The sequence below is a fragment of the Vipera berus genome (assembly GCF_964194415.1).
Source record: "Vipera berus genome assembly, chromosome: 2".
Lineage (NCBI taxonomy): Eukaryota > Metazoa > Chordata > Lepidosauria > Squamata > Viperidae > Vipera > Vipera berus.
In genome coordinates, this window is record NC_138203.1 from 62,806,154 (window position 1) to 62,828,774 (window position 22,621).

Sequence of the window (22,621 nt, forward strand, 5' to 3'; positions counted from 1 at the left end):
AGACAATCACTAATTAAGTAGGTACTTGAAATAGAGAAGGAGGGAGGGAGGGAAACGGTTGCTGGTTGCTTCCATCTCATTCAGCTAAAGTTCTCTCTTGCAGCTCTGCCAGTGTTACTCTCACTGGTGTGTGTTGTTGCCAAGCACATGAAATTTGGTGATAAATGCATAGGTCAGAAAATGAATTATTTATTACAGCAGTATTTGCAAATGGTTGCTAATTAAGGTGGTTGCTAAACAAAGAGTGGGAGTATGTTCTTTCCCTTCCTCTCCTGTCCCCATGAATGCTTTGAAGTAATTGGAGCATTCCGATTAGTCAATGTAGAATTTGGCTGTATGCAAAGTAATTCATTTAATGAAAAAGGTAAACATTTTTTAGATTGCTGCTATTTTAAACCATCAGTGGGCAGTGTTTTTAGTCTTAAGAATACTGAAGTACTGATACTGAATAGAATACTAAGAGAGGGATCAAGTCCACAACTCTGTTCATACTTATTTCTTGCTTCATTGACTGACTGACTGACTGACTGACTGACTGACTGACTGACTGAGGCTTTTGTTCTGCTAAATTCTCATAGGTTGTAAAAAGTTTACGAACTCCCAAAACAAATGTTTCAAATAAAAAAATGTGTAAACAACCTAGAAAACAACAGGTGAAATGCCATCCTATGATGTTAACACAAAATCTCCACATTCCCAAATATACAGTATTCCCAAAGATCCAGGTCTTTATAGCCTCTTGGAAGCCCAGTATTGGAAGGTGGACAGGATAACCAAGGTAAATTATTCCAAAGGGGTCATCGCTCAGAAAGGTCAATAGCATCCCTGAAAAAGGGGATCTTCAGAAAGCTCAAATTATCTGATTTCATTGGATGAACAGGTTCAGTGCAGAGAATGTGGTCTCATAGTATCCTTGTCTGAGCATAAGGGTTTTAAAGGTGAAAAACAGCATCTTGAGTTGCACCTAAAAGTTAATTGGCAGGCATTGCACCTGTTGAAGTAGTGCTGTCACATGGGCAAAGTTTGACTCACCCACAACTGTACAGGGAGATGCAGGCTATACTAGTTGAACTTTTTTTAATGTTCTTCTAAGACAGACCAAGCAGCTAAGATTACAGTAGTCCATCTGATCCAGAAATAGCTGCACAATGCACAAGGTGCAATTGAAGAAAGAACCTGCCACCCACAGCCTCCAGGTGCTATTTCAGCTGGAGCTGTGAATCTGGGAAGGTAGTAGAGCCTAATCTAGTATTATAATATTTCAAGCTATCAAATACATAGCTACTCATTCTTGGCTAAGATTCCAATCAGAGCTTTTTTTTCTCCATCTATATCTTTCCAGCTTCTTCTGTTTTGTCACACACACACACACACACACACACACACACACACATTGTTGCCACAGACATTCCATTTCCTTCTGCAGTGTCCTGCGGCAGATAATTTGATAGTTTAAATTTCCTGCCATTTGGAGGGTGACAAAATACGGTTAGGACAGCATAATTATTTGAATTATATTTATGCATATTAATTATTGGACTCTGCCTCCTAATGATTCTTTCAAATATTTCAACATTTTTCTATACTTGTCTTAGAATCTATCTTCTGTTTTGTTTTTGTATTTAGCTCTGAATTCTTCTCTTTTTGTAATCCTAAATGATCATATGGTGTAATAGAGAACAAGATTATATTTATCTTGAAAACTGCCCATCATTTTATTTGAATTATTACTGAAAGAATCACACGCTATATTTTTATTTTAAAAATTGCGAAATATGTGACATTTTTACTGTATAAATTGTGTAAGGCGCTTGAAACATTAATGTCAAGTTTCCTGGGGATGGATAATTCCATTTTCATTCTTCTCTATTACCAACAAGTACATTCACTCCAATTCAGTGAGATAAGTTATTGGATAGTGACACATGTTACCAAGAGGATGAGTCATTTAGTCATTAACTGTTTTTTGCAATTTTCATTACAGTGGTAGTCATGAGTAGATGCTGCTCATTTGAAAATTAGCAGAATTTGCAAGATAGAATATTGTAGTATATTGTTGGAAGAAATCTGTTGCCATCTCCAATTTCCCTTCCAAGTGAAATTTTATTACTTTGTGGAAGGAGGTCTAATATCTAAAGCAGGTGTGTCCAATCCATGGCTGGTCACATGCAGCCCTGGACAGCTAGTAATGTGACCCCACCAGATCATAAACGTTTGACATTATGTGATTTTTAGTGATATTTATATATTAACTGTAATACATATTTTAATTTGTGGCCCAAGGCAATTCCTCTTCACTCAGTGCAGCCTAGGCAAGCCAAAAGGTTGGGCATCCATGATCTAAAGTATGCTTACTAAAATCTGACTATTTTAAAAAAATAAATTTAGAGATAGATTTTCCCTCATTTGAAGGGATTATCAAGATCTAGAAATTAAATACATATCAGTGAAAGCTTTTTATATATATAAAACAGATTAACACAGTTGCAAGGGACCTTGGAGGTCTTCTAGTCCAACCCCATGCTCAAGCAGGATATTCTATACCATTTCAGACAAATGGTTGTCCAATCTCTTCTTAAAAACCTCCAGTGTTGGAGCACCCACAACTTCTGGAGGCAGGTCATTCCACTGATTAATTATTCTGTCAGGAAATTTCTCCTTAGTTTCCATTTATTGCTTCTTGTCCTCCCTTTGGGTGCTTTTGGAGAACAGGTTAAAATTGCCTGCCCTCTATTCATCTGGGGGTTTTTTCTATCCATTTAATTGTTCACATAAATAGACTGAAACAGAACAAAATGTTGTTGTGTCTTGAATAAAAGGGGGTAGTATAGTACAGGGCTTTTCAACCAGTGGTACGGGTACCACCTGTGGTACATTGGCACCTGGCAGGTGGTACGCGACCATCCTAGAAAAGTAGTGGGGGAGGGGAATGAGCTGAACCAGTGGCAGAACCGCACAAGCCTGAGCGAGAGATGGCTGGAGCTGCAGGGCTGTCAGGGCTCAGCAGAAGTACCAGGATCAGCACTTCTTCGGGGCTGTCAGGGCTTAGTGGAAGTGCCAGGATCAGTGCTTCTTTGGGGCTGTCAGGGCTCAGCAGAAACTCTAGGATAGGTGCCAGGCTCCAGCTGGAGGTCGACACTGATCCTGGCGCTTTTGAGCCCAGAAGAAGCGCCGACCAGCTGGAATGTTGCAGCATCTCCAGGGTCATGTGATTTACATTCAGATGTTTGGCAACTGATTCATATTTATGACAGTCACAGTGTCCCAGGGTCATGTGAAGTGACCAAAACCTGCTGCAATCACCCAGCAGAGGGGGGGGGGAATAAAAACCAAACACCCTCCACCTCACCCCCGCTGTCAATCCTTAACAGAAATGCTCACAACAATGAAAACCTCAGACAGGAGGAAGAGTGCTGCCGGGCGGGCAGGCAGATGTCTTGCTCGGTTGTGGCTTGGGGGGCACTTTTTTCAGTGCCGTTGTAATTTTGAACAGTCACTAAGCAAACTGTTGAAAGTCGAGGACTACCTGTACTTCATCACTTTTTTCCTTTTTTTGGGGGGGGGGTCATCAAGTTTTTGACACCTTGCTAGGCGACTGGTGGTACTCGGATTTTGCCATATCCTAAAAGTGGTACAGTGGGTGAAAAGGTTGATGAAAAGCCCTGGTATAGTAGTATATTCAGTAAAGGAATCAAGGAAACTACAAGTTATTGTTGACTTACAACTACAATTTCCAAGATAACTCGATGCGTTCTTAAAGCAAGTCATCATGTGACCAGAGTCAGTTTCATGGACATTTTTACTGCATTTGTTAAGCCAATCGTGGTCGTTAAGCAAATCTGGCTTCCCCAATTGATCAATTTTATTGGAAACCAGATGGAAAAGTCACAAATCTTGGTCACATGACTGCAGAATGTTGCAGACAGTCCTAAATGGGAGCCAGTTGCCAAATGCCAGAATTGCAATCAGATACCAGAGTAGAGGTGTGATGATCATAAGTATTTAGGACAGGTCATAAATCACCTTTTCCAAAGCCATGGTAACTCGGAGCCATTATTAATTCAGTGGATGTAAGTTGAGGACTTCCTGTAATTTGGTAACTGATGAGAAGTTTTGTTTTTTTTACCATTCCTTTCTTAAGTTGGAAAAAGCAGAAAGTTCTTTTTGTTTCTCAAGTTGAAGATAACATAAAATAAGATAATGGGATAACAAAGGAGCAGTGGTCTTATAAAAGGAATGTTTTAGACAAGCTTTCCTCAACCATGATATTAATAGCAATAGCACTTAGACTTATATACCGCTTCATGGTGCTTTACAGTCCTCTCTGAGTGGTTTAAAAAGTCAGCATATTGCCCCCAAAAATCTGGGTCTTCATTTTACCAACCTTGGAAGGATGGAAGTCTGAGTCAATGTTGAGACGGTCAGGTTCGAACAGCTGCCTGTCATCAGAATTAGCCAGCAATACTGCATTCTAACCACTGTGCCCATCACTCAGTGCTATTACACAGGTCACCATGCAATGACCACACAGTGTCACCACACAGAATTTGAATTTGAATCTTCAAATCCTGGAATTCTCAGCAATGGGCATGCTGGCTAGATACTTCCAGGTGATTGAGTTAACACATATGGAAGGCTCAAATGTTGGAAAGACTAGCTTATATTCAGAATTTGCCTTCTGTGAGCAGGGATTTTTTTTCATTTAGCAGGAAGAATCTAGATTCATTGATGCTTTTATTGGAGGGGGGGAATAGTGTTTTGCGGTTTTTTTGCCAATTCTACCTGCAGCTCCAGCACCCTTTTTTGTACATTTTTGAGGCAAATTTTGGGTTGCATAGTAGACTGCAAGTGGGAAGGAAGGTTATCAGAAACTGCCATACTTCCATCTGCCTGTACAATTAATGAATTTTGAAATCTTTTTAAATCATGACATCTTTTTTCTGGGCATTAATTTGTTGTACATAAACTGGTGATGTATGGTGGACAGAAACTTATAAATAGATAATTTTTCTACTGAGCACTTCTTATTTAACATGATGCAAATATTCACATGATATAAACCTTTGTTAATTACTCTACTTTCCACTGATATTTTTGGGGGAAAGAGGGAATTTTGGGTGAAAAATATAAACACTACCCTCATAGCTTTGCCACTTTCAAGAGGAAAGTACACCAGCTCATTTTGTCTTTTCTGTGAAATATTTAAGTGTGCAGTTGATATGGGGATACATTTGCCTTCTGGAATACCACTAAGAATCTCAGAGTTTTTTCCATTCATCAGTTCATTTTGATAGTTGAAGAGTATATGGATATGCATATATAGGTGAAACTCGAAAAATTAGAATATCGTGCAAAAGTTCATTTATTTCAGTAATGCAACTTAAAAGGAGAAACTAATATATGAGATAGACTCATTACATGCAAAGCAAGATAGTTCAAGCCGTGATTTGTCATAATTGTGATGATTATGGCGTACAGCTCATGAAAACCCCAAATCCACAATCTCAGAAAATTAGAATATTGTGAAAAGGTGCAATATTCTAGGCTCAAAGTGTCCCACTCTAATCAGCTAATTAAGCCATAACACCTGCAAAGGGTTCCTGAGCCTTTAAATGATCTCTCAGTCTGGTTCAGTAGGAATCACAATCATGGGGAAGACTGCTGACCTGACAATTGTGCAGAAAACCATCATTGACACCCTCCATAAGGAGGGAAAGCCTCAAAAGGTAATTGCAAAAGATGTTGGATGTTCCCAAAGTGCTGTATCAAAGCACATTAATAGAAAGTTATGTGGAAGGGAAAAGTGTGGAAGAAAAAGGTGCACAAGCAGCAGGGATGACTGCAGCCTGGAGAGGATTGTCAGGAAAAGGCCATTCAAAAGTGTTGGGGACTTTCACAAGGAGTGGACTGAGGCTGGAGTCAGTGCATCAAGAGCCACCACACACAGACGGATCCTGGACATGGCTTCAAATGTCGTATTCCTCTTGTCAAGCCGCTCCTGAACAACAAACAATGTCAGAAGCATCTTACCTGAGCTAAAGAAAAACAGACCTGGTCTGTTGCTCAGTGGTCCAAAGTCCTCTTTTCTGATGAGAGCAACTTTTGCATCTCATTTGGAAACCAAGGACCCAGAGTCTGGAGGAAGAATGGAGAGGCACACACTGCAAGATGCTTGAAGTCCAGTGTGAAGTTTCCACAGACTGTGTTGATTTGGGGAGCAATGTCATCTGCTGGTGTTGGTCCACTGTGCTTCATTAAGTCTACCAGGAGATTTTGGAGCACTTCATGCTTCCTTCTGCAGACGAGCTTTATGGGGATGCTGACTTCATTTTCCAGCAGGACTTGGCACCTGCCCACACTGCCAAAAGCACCAAAACCTGGTTCAGTGACCGTGGGATTACTGTGCTTGATTGGCCAGCAATCTCGCCTGACCTGAACCCCATAGAGAATATATGGGGCATTGCCAAGAGAAAGATGAGAGACATGAGACCGAACAATGCAGAAGAGCTGAAGGCCGCAATTGAAGCATCCTGGTCTTCCATAACACCTCAGCAGTGCCACAGGCTGATAGCTTCCGTGCCAGGCCGCATTGAGGCAGTAATTGCTGCAAAAGGGGCCCAAACCAAGTACTGAGTACATATGCATGCTTATACTTTTCAGAGGTCCAATATTGTTCTATGTACACTCCTTGTTTTATTGATTGCATGTAATATTCAAATTTTCTGAGATTGTGGATTTGGGGTTTTCATGAGTTGTACGCCATAATCATCACAATTATGACAAATCACGGCTTGAACTATCTTGCTTTGCATGTAATGAGTCTATCTCATATATTAGCTTCCCCTTTTAAGTTGCATTACTGAAATAAATGAACTTTTGCACGATATTCTAATTTTTCGAGTTTCACCTGTAGGTGATTCTTGATCTTGTGTAATCTTTTTTGGCACATTTAAAAAGAAATCCTTATTTCTCTCTCTCAGAAGCTCTAAACCAAAAAAGTTGGAAATACTAATACTTTCACTGAAACCTATAAGACTTAAACCGTGAAGACCAAATAAATCTGTTCACACTACCCTAATTTTCAGATGTGTTTGTGGAAAACCACATAACATATCCATCTTATTGTGCATTATATGTTTTTAACTTGTTTGATATATGTTTTTCCCACTCTTTTCAGAGTAATTCTGCAATCCAGTGTTCAGAAAAGTAAACTGTCTGAACCTAGCATTTCTGACAGTGCAGGCCTTTCTAAAAGAACTACCAGGTCTACTGCAAGAAAAAGTTTTAAAAGGTGAGAATTACTGTCCTGAATTCCAGATCCGGTCAGTTGATGAAGGCTGAATTTTTACATTTTCGTGATTCATTTAAAATCATTTTTTGGCTCTGGTGGTAAACCATAATTTAGATTAGTAAAAAGGAACCACAACTTTTCATGCTTCATGGTAGGCATAAAAAAAGGGAAAAAAATTGTAGCCATATAATTGCTGATATGGATGCAAAGTTAAATTGTGTTTTAATGTTATCTCTGAATCAGTTCAGCACATTCTTTGCATATGATTCGAAAATTGAATATTTGAACAATCTAAAATTAATTTGAAATTTCTGTCTCATAAGTTTTGTGAAATTTGTAGATTATCATCCTCAATTACAAAAGGAAGTACAATAAAAAAGAAGTTAGAAAATATTTTTTCAAGGAAAAGCCTAGAAAATGAAGTGATTCCCTTTTCAGGTTACATAGACTCAGCAGAAGCATATATATTTTTAGTTCAATATTTTGAATGACTGTTCTAATATAATTCCTTATAAAGAGCTACTTCCACTGCTTTGTGAATAAGATATTTATGCAAAAGGAGTTCAGTTCTCACCATGCTCAGAGTTTTTGAGAATAGAGTTGTTGAAAAAAAATCCCATATGTTTTTAATATGCAGCCTTTTTCAGTGATTTTGAGTGGTTCATGAAAACATTGTGTGGCTTCATAACTCAAGAAAAAAGAATTACCTTCTTTAGTAACAGGCATCCTGTTCATAATTACAAATTCCAACTTCTATACAAATCAGAGAGATAATAATAATAATAATAACAACAACGTTGGAGGGGACCTTGGAGGTCATCTAGTTCAACCCCCTGCTCAGGCAGGATATCCTATACCATTTCAGACAAATGGCTGTCTAGTCTCTTCTTAAAAATTTCCAGTTTTGAAGCATTCACAACTTCTGGAGGCAAATTTTTCCACTGGTTCATTGTTTTAACTGTCAGGAAGTTTCTCCTTAGTTCTAGGTTGCTTCTCTCTTTGGTTAGTTTCCATCCATTGCTTCTTGTCCTGCCTTCAGGTGCTTTGGAGAATACCTTGTCTCTCTCTTCTTTGTGGCAGCCCCTGAGATATTGGAACACTGCCATCATGTCACCCCTCGCCCTTCTCTTCATTAAACTACGCATACCCAATTCCAGTTAAAGACAGACTTAGAAACAGATCTCATTCTTAACCCAGAGATTACCTGCACTAAGTGAGAAAGGCTTTTACTGCTATTACTTTACTCAGATGGCACTTCCCATGTTGTTAAGACATCAAATTTTCTTAATCATGAAACAAAGATTTGGTAAAAATGTCTATATTCATGGAATTTTGTTATTATTTAAAAAAATCTTGCCTAACTGGGCATTTCAAATTCATGATCTATTATGATAGATCATTTACCAATTAATCTGGGAGTCTGGCATTTCTAGTAGTCTTTCTGAATGCTTTCCTCTTACCACTGAGGCATCAGTGTACAGAATTCTTTGCACTGTAATATTATTTGTTCCATTCCATTATTACGGTACTTAATAAATTTCAACAACACAGAATTCCTATTTCTCACATGTTTTGCCTTTTTAATAGCATTTTAAAATCACAGAGGAGAGTATTTTGGCCATCAAATCCAACCTCCTGCCCAGTGCAGGAATCCAAATTATGTATGCCAGGCAGACTATTATGTAGATACACATCCAATGAAAAGGGACTCATCTTTTTATAATTTATTCTGTTGATGAACCACTTCTATTGTTAATAGTTTTTATTTCTTATAACTTAAATCCATGGTTCCACCTTTTGAACTATAGAGGAAGAAAAAACAGGCATTGATCTTTTGACAATAACCTTCAAGTATTTGAAGAGCACCATAGTGTCCCCTTCAATTGTCCCTTCTGAAGGTTATGTATAACCAGCTACTTAAATAATTCTTCATAGGGCTTCATTTCTAGTCTTTGAATTCGTTGTTTTTGTTGTCTTTCTTTGAAACCTTTCGAAGTGTGGTAGCCAGAACATGATGCACTTTACTTTTACTGTACTTTAACCATAATAGATTATAATAAAATGATTATGGAGCCACTGCTAGTTCATATTCATTTTATTGCACTTGAGTCTATTCAATTTCAGTCTGTTACCTTTGGCAGTTTTCTCTAAGAAGTTCCTTTCTCCAACAAATATTCTCAGATTTTATTTCTGTGTTCTATCTAGGGTATTAGCTAGTGCAGGAATTTTGTATCATCTGCCAATTTTGTATTATCTGCAAATTTGACAAGCTTATCATCCACCTTATCATCAAAATAATTAGTGAAAATACTGAAGTTATGGCATCTCATTTAACTGATGCAGAACCAGTAATCAGCTTTCTCTGAGCACAATTTATAAGCCAGTTAAGCATCAGATTAATTCTTGTGTCATGCATAGCATGGCATGTGATCAAACGCTTTGCTGAAGTAAAGGCATATAATATTTACAGCATCCCCACAATCTATTACAGGTAAAAAAAGTAAGATTCTGACATCTGGAAATTAACATATTGTTTTTAAAAATGATCGCTAATTTATGTTTTTAATTAAGTGCCTTCACAGAAGTCAATGTCACTAGTTTGTGGGTTGGTTAAATCCTTCTTTTACTCTTTATGGAGATAAGGACATTTACGCAGTTCCAGTCATCTGACATTTTATTTGTCCAAAATTTATCAGAGATAATAAATGAGGTTCTATCAAGACCTTCAGCTTCTTCTTCCAGTATAAATTTATCAGACCCTGCAGATTTAAATGGTCACAGTTTTCTGGAAGAATGAAAAGTTACTTTGCAATCATTGAAGACTGAAGCAAAATAAGTAAAAAGGCTCTTTTATTATTGTTACTATATGTGCTAATAGTTTGCCTTTCTCTGTTGAGCAAAGATACTTTTCCTTCTATTTTGAACCTTTCCTCCCACTGCCCCTCCCCCCCAAAAAAAACCTCCAACATTTTTGGTTCTTAACATCTATTGCTAACCTTAGTTCATCCTAAGCTTTTGTTTGCTGACAGCATCTGTACCCGATTTAGGCTATCTATCAGTGATACAGTTTCTTCTATTACACAATATATTTACAGTTTTTGTTATTTTCAATATGGACTAAATGTGCCATGCTGGTTTCTTTTGTTTAATTCCGTTTTTTTCTCTGTGGACTGCTTCAGATACATCATGTAAGTTGCATTGTATACATATATTCTTCTTTTGAGTGTTTTTAGTAGGTTTGTATCCTAATTTGTTCTAATAGCTGTCAGTATAATGGAAAAATAGTAGAAAGATTTGACCCATAATAGAGGAGTGATTGCTGAAGATGACAGAACTTGCAGAGATAGCTAAATTGACTTCCTTGATTGAAAAAAATACAATTTCTACATTTATGGTTGATTGGAAAGGCCTTCTGGACTTTTTATATGAAACAGAAAAAAATGCACTTATGATTTGTGGGTTTGATTATTAGAAAAAAAATAGAAAAAAGTGAGCTTTTTGTAATTCTAGAATAAGATAGCTTTGTAATCATGCTTCCACTTTGCTGCAAGAAAAAAATAGGAGTTTCTATCTTTTCTTTCTGCACTTCTGTATTTTTTCTTTTTCTTAAATTCTGCATTAGTTTGTGTTTTTATTTTTCTTTAAAATGTTTTGTTTGTGTGTGTGTGTGTGTGTGCACGCGTGCTTTTGCCGTGTATGTAAATTTCAGTCAATTTGTACAGCTTCCCATGTCAAACCAGTGACTAGGCTGTGATACCAAAAAAAAAATACCAAAAAAATACCAAAAAAAAGAGAATAATTTAAATACAAGTAACAGCCAAGAGATATCTGTTGATATCAATATAACAGGAAATGACATCAACATAACAGGAAAGACTTGGGACTCCAGGCCTGGGCAAATAGCCAGGTCTTCAAGAGTTTCCAAAAGGACAGCAGGGTCAAGGCCATCCTAATTTCTGTAGGGAGAATGTTCCAGAGGGCAGGGGCTAGATCGTAGAAGACATACCTTCTGTTCTCTGCCACCCAACATTCCTTGGCTGAGGGGGCCATAATCTGGGTAAAAACAACTAGGAAAAGACAACCACTGAGGAAACCCAGTCCCAAGCCAGGAAGGGTTTTAAAAGTGACAACCAGCATTTTGATTTAAACTTGGAAACACTGGAAACCAATGTAGCCTGAAGCAGTGGCGTTACATGTGCAGAATAGCCAGCGTTATTTACAACCCCAGCTTTAGCCTCCAGCTACTCTTCAGGGGCAGTCCAAATGTAGAGAGTGTTGCAGTAGTCCAAATGGGAGCAGTGAACAGAACCTCCCAGGATTGGGTGGAACTGGCACACAATTTGAAGATGTGCAAAGGCTGTCTTAGCCACAGCTACCACTCCTCTTCCAATAGGAGCTGAGCCCAAGTGGACCCCCAGATCGTTCACCAGGTCCATCTGAGACAGTGCCATCCCATCCAGGACCAGGGTTGGAAAAACTTGGTATTGGAATGCCCAAATATCTAAATGGGTTGAGCCTAAACCCATTGCACCCCATCTAGCCCCTCGGAGTGGGAGACCAACTGTGGATTGGTTTCCAGTCTTCTTTGGTGGAAAACTGATTGAAAATAGGCAGCTCTGGTTTCGTAACACTTTTTCTTTAAATGCAGAGGTTTTCTCTGTAGCATTGCAAGACTATTTCCAAAAAGGCAAAGCTCTCTCTAGGAGGAGGATGGGGATCATCCTGGACCTTCTTATACAGGATGCTTTTCTTCTGTGTGATCATCTCAGCTGACTCCATTATAGAGAAAATTACCACCCACATGCCTAGAATAGTTGCCTTTGCTCTTAGAAGATGTAGTGGAGACTTGATTGTGTGCTTTACCTCTGTTCTGGCAAATTAGAAATGTTAGACATCCCATGTTTCTTAGGTCATCCTTCCAGACAGATTTCCCCACCAGATTCCTCAACGCCTTCCAAAAATGGCAGAGTTTCTAATGTACTTGAAAAATTCTTAATTTTTTTCAGGAAGCTATTTAGAGATGTATCTGCCTTAAAAGTAGCCCATGTTGAACTGTGTAACATACTCAAACTTCAGGAGTTGACCATAGGAAAAGTTATATTATATTATGAAATGATTTATGATACTGTTATATCATAATTTTTTTTATAAAATTTGCTAAATTTCAGTCCCATGGGAATCATATGGTTCCTGGATTTCAGACATGTTCTATAAACTTAGCATATCTGAGCTACGTGCTTGAAAACGTTTTGCCCTATAATGAACCATTTCACCAATTTTACTATTTAAACAGAGTTTAAATAGTGTATAGTTTGCAGACTTAGGCATTGCCACATTTTTTTCTAGCAAGAGTTTACCTGGAGAACCAAATCAAGTAATCAGTAATTAATCTGTCAAGCATGATTTTAAATGGGCTTACAGAACATTGTTTTAAATATAAAGGAGTTAAGAACTAGCACAAAAGCAAGTAACTTTGTGTTTGGAAAACTGTTGAAAAGTAATTATTTTTTGAAGCTTCTGTTATTTCATGTACCACTTACTAGTATTCTCTCTCTCTCCCCCATTCTCTCTCTCTCTCTTTCTCTCTCTGTCACATACACACACACACACACACACACACACACACACACACACAAGATTACCATTTCTTTCTGTCTAGAAATGAGAAAGAATAGCACTCCTCATTTTAAAATATATTATCATTTATAAATGTGTGTGCTTATACCATGCTAGTCCAAAAAGCTGTGATTATCCAAAGCATCCAGGCATCCTGAAATTATTCATATAGATTCCCCATAAAACAGATAAAAATGGGTAAAGCATGGAAATATAAAAAGGCACTGAATGGGCACCATCACAAAGACATTCCATGTATTTGATTTAGCACTGGGTCAAGCAACACTGAAGTCCCTAGAAAAAATTGGTGCATTTCTTTCAAAGAAGATAGTTGCCTTCTCTTCTCCCCAAACTAACGTATCAATTTATTCATGGATAATCTTGAATGTTTCCTGATGCTTAGGAAAAAAGCTCACTCTTTTTGAAAGGGAAATGCTGTGTTATGATACGATAGGCTGGTTAATATCAACCTAAGCGCTTTATAGATACGATTGCTGCAGGGAGGTTGTTCACAAATAGTACTAATATAAGATGAAGCCCTCAGAGATATATAGATGTATCAGTCAGCTTTAGAACTGGAATCTTAAGTTCATGGAACATAATTTTCAAGAGTATTTAAATAACTCCCTCCCCTCTTTGTCTTGAAATTGGCTGGAATCCTATACTACAAATGAAAGAGTCATCCCTTGTTGCTTCAGTTAGCACTTTAGGGAACAAGATATTATGTTGAGACGATGAGTGGAGAGAGGATGGATTTTAAGAGACTTGAAGAATAGGAGCAAAACCACAGTAAGTGTTACCCTATTATTTAAATAGAGCTGTTTTTCCCCCACTTGTTGTAGTATTTTTAAAGTGACAGTTTTAAAAAGGTGTTTTAATTTAATTTTGCTTTTTACCTTTCAAAGGCTGCCACTTGCTTCTAACACTGTCAGTTGCGCTTGACTTCCAGATTTAAATTGGAAGATGAATGAAGTGACAGAGCACCATCTATTTAATCCTAACCACTTAAAATGTGTTTTTTTCTTTACTTTTTTTCTACTTTTCCCACAGTCTCATGCCTCAGAGGGAAAGAAGGAAAGGGGATACTTTACAACAAAAGCGCTTATGGTACTTTTATCCCACTGCTTTTTCTTCCTGATTCTGAGCTTGTTTTCTAATAATGTAACCTGAGTGGCTGATCTTTATTGTTGAGGTTATATTATTTTCAGAAATTTAGCCTTTCAATCACCGCTTCCCTCCTCTAAGATGTTTTTGGTTTATTTGCTGGCTTAGTTTTAACTGGTTGTTACGATAGTTAAATTGTTTTTAACTGGCATTTATGTGTGTATCTTTATTTATCTTATCTCCCATACATCTCTTTTGTCATTTCAGCACAACCCTTAACCCAAGAAAGAGAAGTGTGCTACGTTGAACAATGAAAATTCAAGAGAATGCAGAGAGAGAAAAAAGACATTGTTTTCAATTAAAACATTGAAGATTGATATTTTTTTTCTTTTAAAAAGTGGTCTATTTTAGCTCTTATACAAGAGTGTTAATTTATTGTCACTACAACAATGTTTTTTTTACTGCTTTAATAATGGCCGGTAAATTTTAGCCTTTTATCTAATATCTCTTTTATCAAGAGAACCTTTTTTTTGTACAATGCTTAGGGATAAAATGTGATGGCAATCATTTAATCTTCTGTCCAACAACTTATTGGGGGAGTGTATATATTATTTGTTTGGTGTATAAATTTGCGTCCCAAAATGGTTCTCTTTTATGATGGAAATGGAGAAATTGGGAAAGTGTACTCTTCTTCCCTTCATCCCCCCAATAATATGATTGCTCTTTGCATACATTAACTATCCTAATTGTATTAGGATTTTTATCACATATTTCTAAATTACTATCCACCAAAGAGTGCTTTATTTTCATAGATTTAGTTCCTAGTCTTGCAAATTATACCACTGCCTAAAGTGTTACTTACTACTTTTAATTAACAGAAACAGCTGGGAAGAATTGAAACAAATTGTGTGCTGTTGTAATATCACAGTCTTAATTATCACAGTCTGAATTAAAATGTGTTATACATCTACTTCAGATTATAATTGGATAAAATACACTAGCAAAATGTGGGTTTTCAAATGTCTCTATGTACTGCTTACAAATTGGCTCTCCTTACCATGAGATCCTGTTCTCAGGCACCATTCTTTCCTAACCTTAAATATTGCATGGTAGTGATTCTGCTAATAGTCAGGCATTTATTTTAGCTCTGTCTGCAGAAATAGGTGGTTCAATTTGTTTTCCTCTGTATGCAAAATTAGTGGCATATCAATGTTGTGATTCCAATGACATATCAATAGGCTGGATAGGAAAGGAGTTTCATTTGCCATTTCTCCATGTCATTAAAATTCAAAGTTTATAATTACAGATAGTCTCGATTTATGACCACAATTGAGCCCAAAATTTCTGTTGCTAAGTGAGACTTTCATTATGTGAGTTTTTGCCCCATTTTACGATCTTTCTTGCCACGGTTGTTAAGTGAATCTGGCTTCCCCATTGACTTTGCTTGTCAGAAAGTCGCAAAAGGTGATCATAGAACTTGGGACACAGCAACCATCATAATTTTAATCAGGTGACCATGGGGATGCTGCAACCATCATAAGTCACTTTTTACAAACTGTCGTAATTTTGAATAGTCACTAAAGAAATGGTTGTAAGTTGAAGACTACCTGTATTCACCTTACAATGCAGAAGAGGCAGCAGATCTCTACTGAAATCTAAAGAAAGACAGTGGACTATAATTATTAACGTTAGTTTTCAAAAGCTAAAAGGAACTGTTATAATTATTCTCATGTCCCATTTGGATTTCAAAGTCCTTGCAAGGAAACTTTAATTATAGATAATGCAGGTCATCCTGATTTTGGGTTGTGACTCCTGTTAGCCCTAGCCAACATGACTGAAGGTAAGATTTGCTGTCCAATATCTGTCAGGATAAGGGTTGCCCATCCCTGGTACAGAGGCTTTGCTGTAGCCTACTCTATATTTCTGTAGTAAAGAAGAATATGTAAAAAAAAATAAAAAAATAGAAAATTTTTGCTGGACCTGAAGCCCAAAATATCTGTAGTTAATCATACCAATAAGAATGTTGGGATTCTGTCTTGATTCTGCCTTGTAGAAGTATTGTTAAATTTTAGGAACGTGGCTTTGCTTAAAAAAGTCACACAGCACTAGTATGAAGAGATATGGGCCATGTTTTAGAGCTGATTAGTCATTTTGATATTCACAGCTACTATAATAGATTTATAATATTAAGCCTCTTATTGAATTCAAGTAGCTACACAAGACTCTCTTCATGATGATTTGTCTCCAGCCTGGCTCTTCAGAAATTTTATTGATCCATTCATTTCCATTGTAGAAGACTCTTATTTATTATGCTGCTGATTGTCCTCCTTTTCTCTTTCTGCAGTGTTATAAACATCTCAAGTCTTCACATAATGTGTCTAAAATATGATAATTTGAGTATAGTCACTTCTGCTTCAGTTGAAATTTCTGGATTTATTTTCTCTGTGATCTATTTATTTGTTTTCTTGGTTATCTATGATATTCTCAAGGAATCTTCCAGCACCAAAATTCACAAGTATCAGTACCTTTTTTTATCATGTTTCTTCAAAGTCCAGTGTCTGCTTCCATAGTGTCACAGCCTACATGATCTGATCTTTGTAAGTGTAGACACATATTGGCATCTGTTTTTCATAAGGACTTCATTGTTATTCTACCGAGTACTGATCTGTGGTGTATTTCTAGACAGTTTTGTCTATCCTAGAAAGCAAAAGCTATTCACCATTTCATTGCCTATATTCATTGTCAATTTCAAGGCTGTTTATTCCATCTGTTGTCATTAGTTTAGTCTTTTTTAGTCTTAGTCCCATTTTTTTCACTGTGCTCATTAGGTTTTATTACTAGACTTCTCAAATCATTTACAGAGGGCAAGTTGATGTTTCTTTTTCTAGTTTTAAAAACCATGCTCATCTTTTTTCAGTTCAGTCTCCTTTATTCAACTTGTGGGTTGAATAAATGAGAAGAGAGCATACAGTTTTGTTTGACTTTGGTACCAACCTGGATCCAGTTTCATCATGTTTGCTTCCTATCCCATGTACAGGCTTCACACAAGAACATTGAGATATTCTGGGATTCCCTGTTTTCTAAGGCCGTTCTATATGTTTGATACAATTGAAGAACTTTTTATAATCAATGAAATGTATATTAATATTTTTATATTCATTGACTTTCTGAATTTCCTTGAAAATACCAACAACGTCCTTTGGTCTTTAGATTTTTCTAAAATCCACTTGAACATCTGTTGTTTCTCTTTCCACATAGGGCTGTATTTTGTGCTGGAAGATCCTAACAATACTGTATGAAAGGTTCCTATACTCTGTTAACTGTCCTTTAGTGTTAGTATCTGTTCCCCAATATGTCATTCTCCAAATTTGCTGGCATAGTTTCTTCTATTGCTTACCTTCCATAAATATTCCATCAGTTCTGGTAGCCTTCCAACTTAATAATGACTGGAGTGCTGATCTAACTTCATCTGATTTTTGTAAATAAGGAATGTTTCTAAAGTATCATAGATATTAACATCTCTATTGTACAGAATTTCAGTATACTTCTTCCAGCTTTCTTTGATCCTTTTTGTATCACTTACTATCCATTGGCATCTTTTAGCATACCAGTTTGGGGTTAAATCTTCCTTTTGAGTTAAGAGATCTTTTGGAAGACTTTTTCTTGTTCTTTGAAATCTCCTATTTTAGTATTAATTTCCACTTCTTCTATTTGGTTTTGGATTATCTTTTCCTCATTTACAGTCAGAGTTTGATTTGGTGGCTTTAAATTGTCAGATTTTTCTTGCAGCTTGGCTTTAATTTGCTCTGTCATTGCCAAGATCATATCCAGTATTAGTTTATAATCAAGTGGCAGGATGTATTCATCCATTTTCTTGTTGTTTACAGTTAAATCTTCCATGGAGGCTGTTTTAATAATAGTCAAAAGATTTTCCACCTCCTGAAGAGTTGTATTCAGTGCCAGGTGTTCCCACACTTATCTTCAAGAACAGGTCTATTGTTCACTCAGCTCTCACAACAGAAAAAGGAAATTTACTTGCTATACCAGGTTTCGCCACAAGATGTCATCAATAACATAACATGCAATGTAAAAGTTTTTTCTTTTTCTTTTTCCAAATTAATATAGAACTTTTGTAGGATTAGTCCAATTTTTTTCTTTAATTCAGTTTAAAGAGAGAATAGGATAGTGAGTCCCCAGCAACAAATAGCTTCTGTTTGTATTCTAGTAAATACAGCTGAAATTGCTTAAATTCTTTGCTGCATTAATTGGATTTCTTTTGTGACTTTGAGGCTTTAAGATTTGTTCCCAAAATAGATATTCGCCGTTTTCTAAAAAAATGGGGAAGGAGATTTTCAGGAAAGTCCCACAGGAAGATGATTAAGGGAATAGGAAAGGTAAAAGCTCACCCAGGTCCTCCAGATTGCTTCTTAGTGCTAGGTAGTACTTTTGGCTTTCAGCAGGGAGCGGCTTAGTGATCGGTCATCTTTATGGCTTGTCTCTTCGGGCCAAAGGAGATGATCCTGGATTCCAGCGGAGGGCTGCCGCCCTTCCGCAATCGCAGGGAAGTCCTCCTCTTGGTAATCGCCCCTCTAGGGTGATTTTTGACCCTGCACGCGCGAACCGGAAGCCGACTTTTTCTTGTCTCTGTCCCATTTCTGTTACATATATTGTTATACTATTGCTTGTATTTTCTAACAGCTGTCCGAAATGTGTTAAGTTCTTCCTGAAATCTTTGGCTTTTTCTCTTGGCAGTTTGCTATTTGTTCTGACGTCCACTATAGTTTCTTCTATTTCATGATTTGTGACAGTCTCTTTTCACATTCATCCTTAACAACTTCCTTCTGGTACCTATTAATGAGGTTCAGAACTTCAAAATAATTCTGATGTTCTTGAAAATGGTAAGTATATGCTCAAGATTGTATTATGGATACTGTTCAGTTTTCTTTAGCTTGTCTTGAAACTTGCTTATGAGCTGCTTGTTCCATAGTCATCCTGACCATGATTTTGCTATTATCATTCATCTTTTCTACCATCTTATACCAGTAACTTAGTCAAATTGATTTCTAGGTACTTCATATAATATTCATGTATACAGGCATTGTTCTTATTGTTGGAAAAATGTGTTAGTGTGAAGATGTTAATTAGAGAGGCACAAATAATATATTTTCCTGATTAATTTCAGTGTTCTGAACTATACACTCCTACTGTATTAGGTTTTCCTCAATTGTGGGGAAACTGATTGGCTTTGTTATTGCCTAACTCTCCCTAAAATAAGTGAGCTGTATAAAAACTGCTTAGAGCAGGGGTAGGCAACCTTGGCTCTTTTATGACTCGTGGACTTCAACTCCCAGAATTCCTGAGCCAGCCATGGTGAGGGAAAAGGGAGAGGTTTCCAAGCTGAGCCATGCTGGCTCAGGAATTCTGGGAGTTGAAGTCCATGAGTCATAAAAGAGCCAAGGTTGCCTACCCCTGGCTTAGAGTTTCCAGTTTGGCATTCAGGGAAAATCTCATTATGAACTCTTCATAATTTTTAATGGGCTGTAATTTTTTATTTGCCTTCATTGCTGATTTTTTAAAAAGAATCCAACACAAATCAATATTGGTCATAACACTTTTTAATACGCAGAGATAATTCTGTGCATTCTTGTATGAAATTACTTCTTCAATATTTTGTGTTTATTTTTAAAGGTTTAGGTTGCTTACACCTCAGCTTCTTTACTATTCAGTTGAATAGTTCACCATTTACTTAACAGCAGTTGCATTGTAGACAAGAGTTCTTCATTTATATTTATAGGAATATGAGTTTTAGATTGATTTAATCTTCTGTTCTACTTTATCCACCATGAAATTGAATGCCACATGGTTACAGGTAGTCTTCGACTTAAAACTGTTCATTCAGTTACTGTTTAAAATTATGATGGCGTTAAATGGACAACCTTCTGTCTGAACTTACCCCATTGCAGCATCCCTGCCTTCATGTAATGTGATCTGGGCTTTTGCAACCCATTCACACTTAGATGGATTGCCAGTTTCTGCAATCATGTGATTGCCATTTGCAATTGTCTGCCTCAGCATCCTCAGAAAATCAACAAGGAAGCTGGCAGGGAAGGTTGCAGGTTGCTGCCACAGGACTCACTCTGGTTCCTGACAGCTGGCTGAAAAAGGTTCATCAGCAACCATTTTGGGGCAGCCCATTTCTACTCTCCAATGGAAATGGAGAGTGGAAGAGCTGTCTGCCAGATTGATTTCGCTCCCAGCGGGATCGAGTCCCTTGGCAAAGCAGTCCTTCTGCTCCCAGAGGCTGGCTGGAAAGGTCCGTGGCAAAAACCAATTAGGATCTTAGTCCGGGGTGCTTGCAGCATGGAGCTTTTAGAGCCAGGCTGGCTCCCAACACTTCATGCTTCACGACCTTCCGGTGAAAATCCCACTTTACCTAGTGTGGGGCAGAATCCCTTTGTGAAACCGTTGCACCCAAAGATGCTGGTTGGAAGCCCTTCTCCCCTTTCAGAAAGGTAACGTTACTGGCTTTCTAGCCAGAAGGCCAGCAAATTCAGTGTTTCTAAAGGCTGGCTGGGAGAGCCAGGATAGCAGTTGTTGAGCAAGGCAGTCACATGGGTGCCTCACTCAACAACCATCATGACCTGCGACTGTAATTGGCTGTCTCCATTACAGTTGTACGTCAAGGACTATATACTGAAAGACTTGTTCACACACTCAGTAATTGATTTTGGTCAGCTTTATAAATTGCAGTCTACATTTAACAAAGGATGTTCTGATACCAGTTTTGTTCGGTCAGATGTATTTCTGTATTGTTCATGCTATTTTAACTAATAATATAGATACTGGCTTTATTCTCGGTAGTATATCTTAAAATGTTTCCTGTATTTGTAAAATTTTCAAGGTGGAGTGATTTCAAATCAGCTAAATTATTTAATAAAGCCATGTAATTTTTAATCACACATTACTAAAAAATAGCTCCCATCTATGTACTACTATTTTAAGTATCAAATTAGCCTCAATGTTCAACATTTGAAATCCCATTTTATTTATACTGCATCCTAACATTCAAGCATCAAGAATCAGAGCACTACATATTTTGTGTGCCTGATAAAGTTTAAATAGACATTTGGTACATTAACTAAGGTGGCTGTCGCTTTCATTAGTACTGATAAACTAATTCTACCACTCATTTCTGTATCATGACAGACAAAAGGATCGCTTACCTATATCTCATAAGTCTTCCCCTTAATAGTCAATTACTGCTTCTGTTTATGCAACATCCATTCCTAATTTTGTAACCTGATTATTTCTAGCCATTTGTAGCCAGTATACAAAATATTTCCGTTGTCAGACATTTGTGATTAACTGCTAAGTGCCATTTATCAGCTTATTCTTGATAGGATTATGCTTGAACCTTAGATTTAGATTAAAAGATCCTTGATAGAATATAGTTGTTGCTTGGGCGTATATGTATGTTTCTACCTCCCTTGATTTTGGTTACATAAGCGTCAAGCGACTCAGAATGCCCTAATTAGCATGGAGGAAATCTGCTATTTGCTTAGATATTTTGGCTCAGAAGCTTTACTAATTAATATCAACAGAAGGTACATGTTACATGTGCACAAAAGTGCAACATCTGCTATTTTAGACATGAGAAATAAGATTCCTTGACTGTGGAACCACTGTGTTATTAATGCTATCTATGTAGACAAATCAACCATGCAAAGCCACTTTTAAACAGTCATAATCATGTTGAGCCAATCTCCCACAGAATATCATTTTTGGTAGAAAGGTATTGTATAAGTTAAATACATTAAACCACTTCTTAGATTTAGTACTAGGTACTAGAAGCAGTACTAGTATCAGGCCAGAAAAAATACTCAATATTTAGGTGTCTTAGTCAAATGATACATTTAATTTTTTTAGGCTTGAAAACCAAAGAAGGCTCCCAGTTCTTAAACTATCTTTGTAATGAATAAGCAAAATAGTCTGAAAGATTAATTTACATTCTCATGTGGAACTATTATGATTCCATATTGGTTAGCACAATTTATTTTCTAACGCTTTAAAGTTATATCCAGATATTTCATTGCTATATTGACAGCTATGCTGTGTAAAAGCTTAAAACTTTCAGAGTTGCTACTTGTAAGTCCCAATTACAAATTTTAGGGGACTTTATGTATTGTCTTCCAAACTTGTACAATTTGTTCAAACTGTGGTATAACCAATGCTGTTCGGATCAAATTATTTTGTTAATGTATTTCAGGGTTAACTTGACACTGCGTTTAAATTTTAATTTGATAGTATTTTTTCATCAGTGTAATTGAATTATATAAATCTGGAGTAACTTGTAAGAGAAATGTGTACAAATAAAATCTATTGTTTATGTGAGATTACCCAAATGTGGACAATACTTAATGGGGGAGGTGTATTGCATCAGATTCCAAAGAAAGTTGCTTCAGCAACTCTTTAAACCAAAAGCTGCTGTTTTCCATGAATTATTAGTCAGCAATGTCCAATCCCAAGAAACGGAGGTTGGTGTGGCAGGTGGGAGATATATATCAAGTTTATGGTTTAAGAAGTTGGCAGTGGTTACTACTTTGCATACTT

The 22,621-nt window shown here is 37.0% G+C and overlaps 1 protein-coding gene across 8 annotated transcripts in view; it reads left to right on the plus strand.

Moving 5' to 3' along the window:
- Window positions 1–22,407, plus strand: part of CDC14B (cell division cycle 14B) — a 72,068-nt gene extending 49,661 nt beyond the window's left edge. For 4 of the 8 annotated variants that reach the window (XM_081320831.1, XM_081320837.1, XM_081320834.1 and 1 more), the window contains exons 13-15: window positions 7,178–7,291; window positions 13,958–14,014; window positions 14,279–22,407. In XM_081320831.1, the coding sequence (XP_081176957.1) occupies window positions 7,178–7,291; window positions 13,958–14,014; window positions 14,279–14,318 (211 nt within the window). In that variant the 3' untranslated portion in view covers window positions 14,319–22,407. Of the gene's footprint in view, window positions 1–7,177; window positions 7,658–13,605; window positions 13,697–13,957; window positions 14,015–14,278 lie in introns of those variants that run through there. The other 4 variants (XR_014025554.1, XM_081320832.1, XM_081320835.1 and 1 more) reach the window with 4 other exon arrangements.
- Window positions 22,408–22,621: the final 214 nt, after the last annotated feature.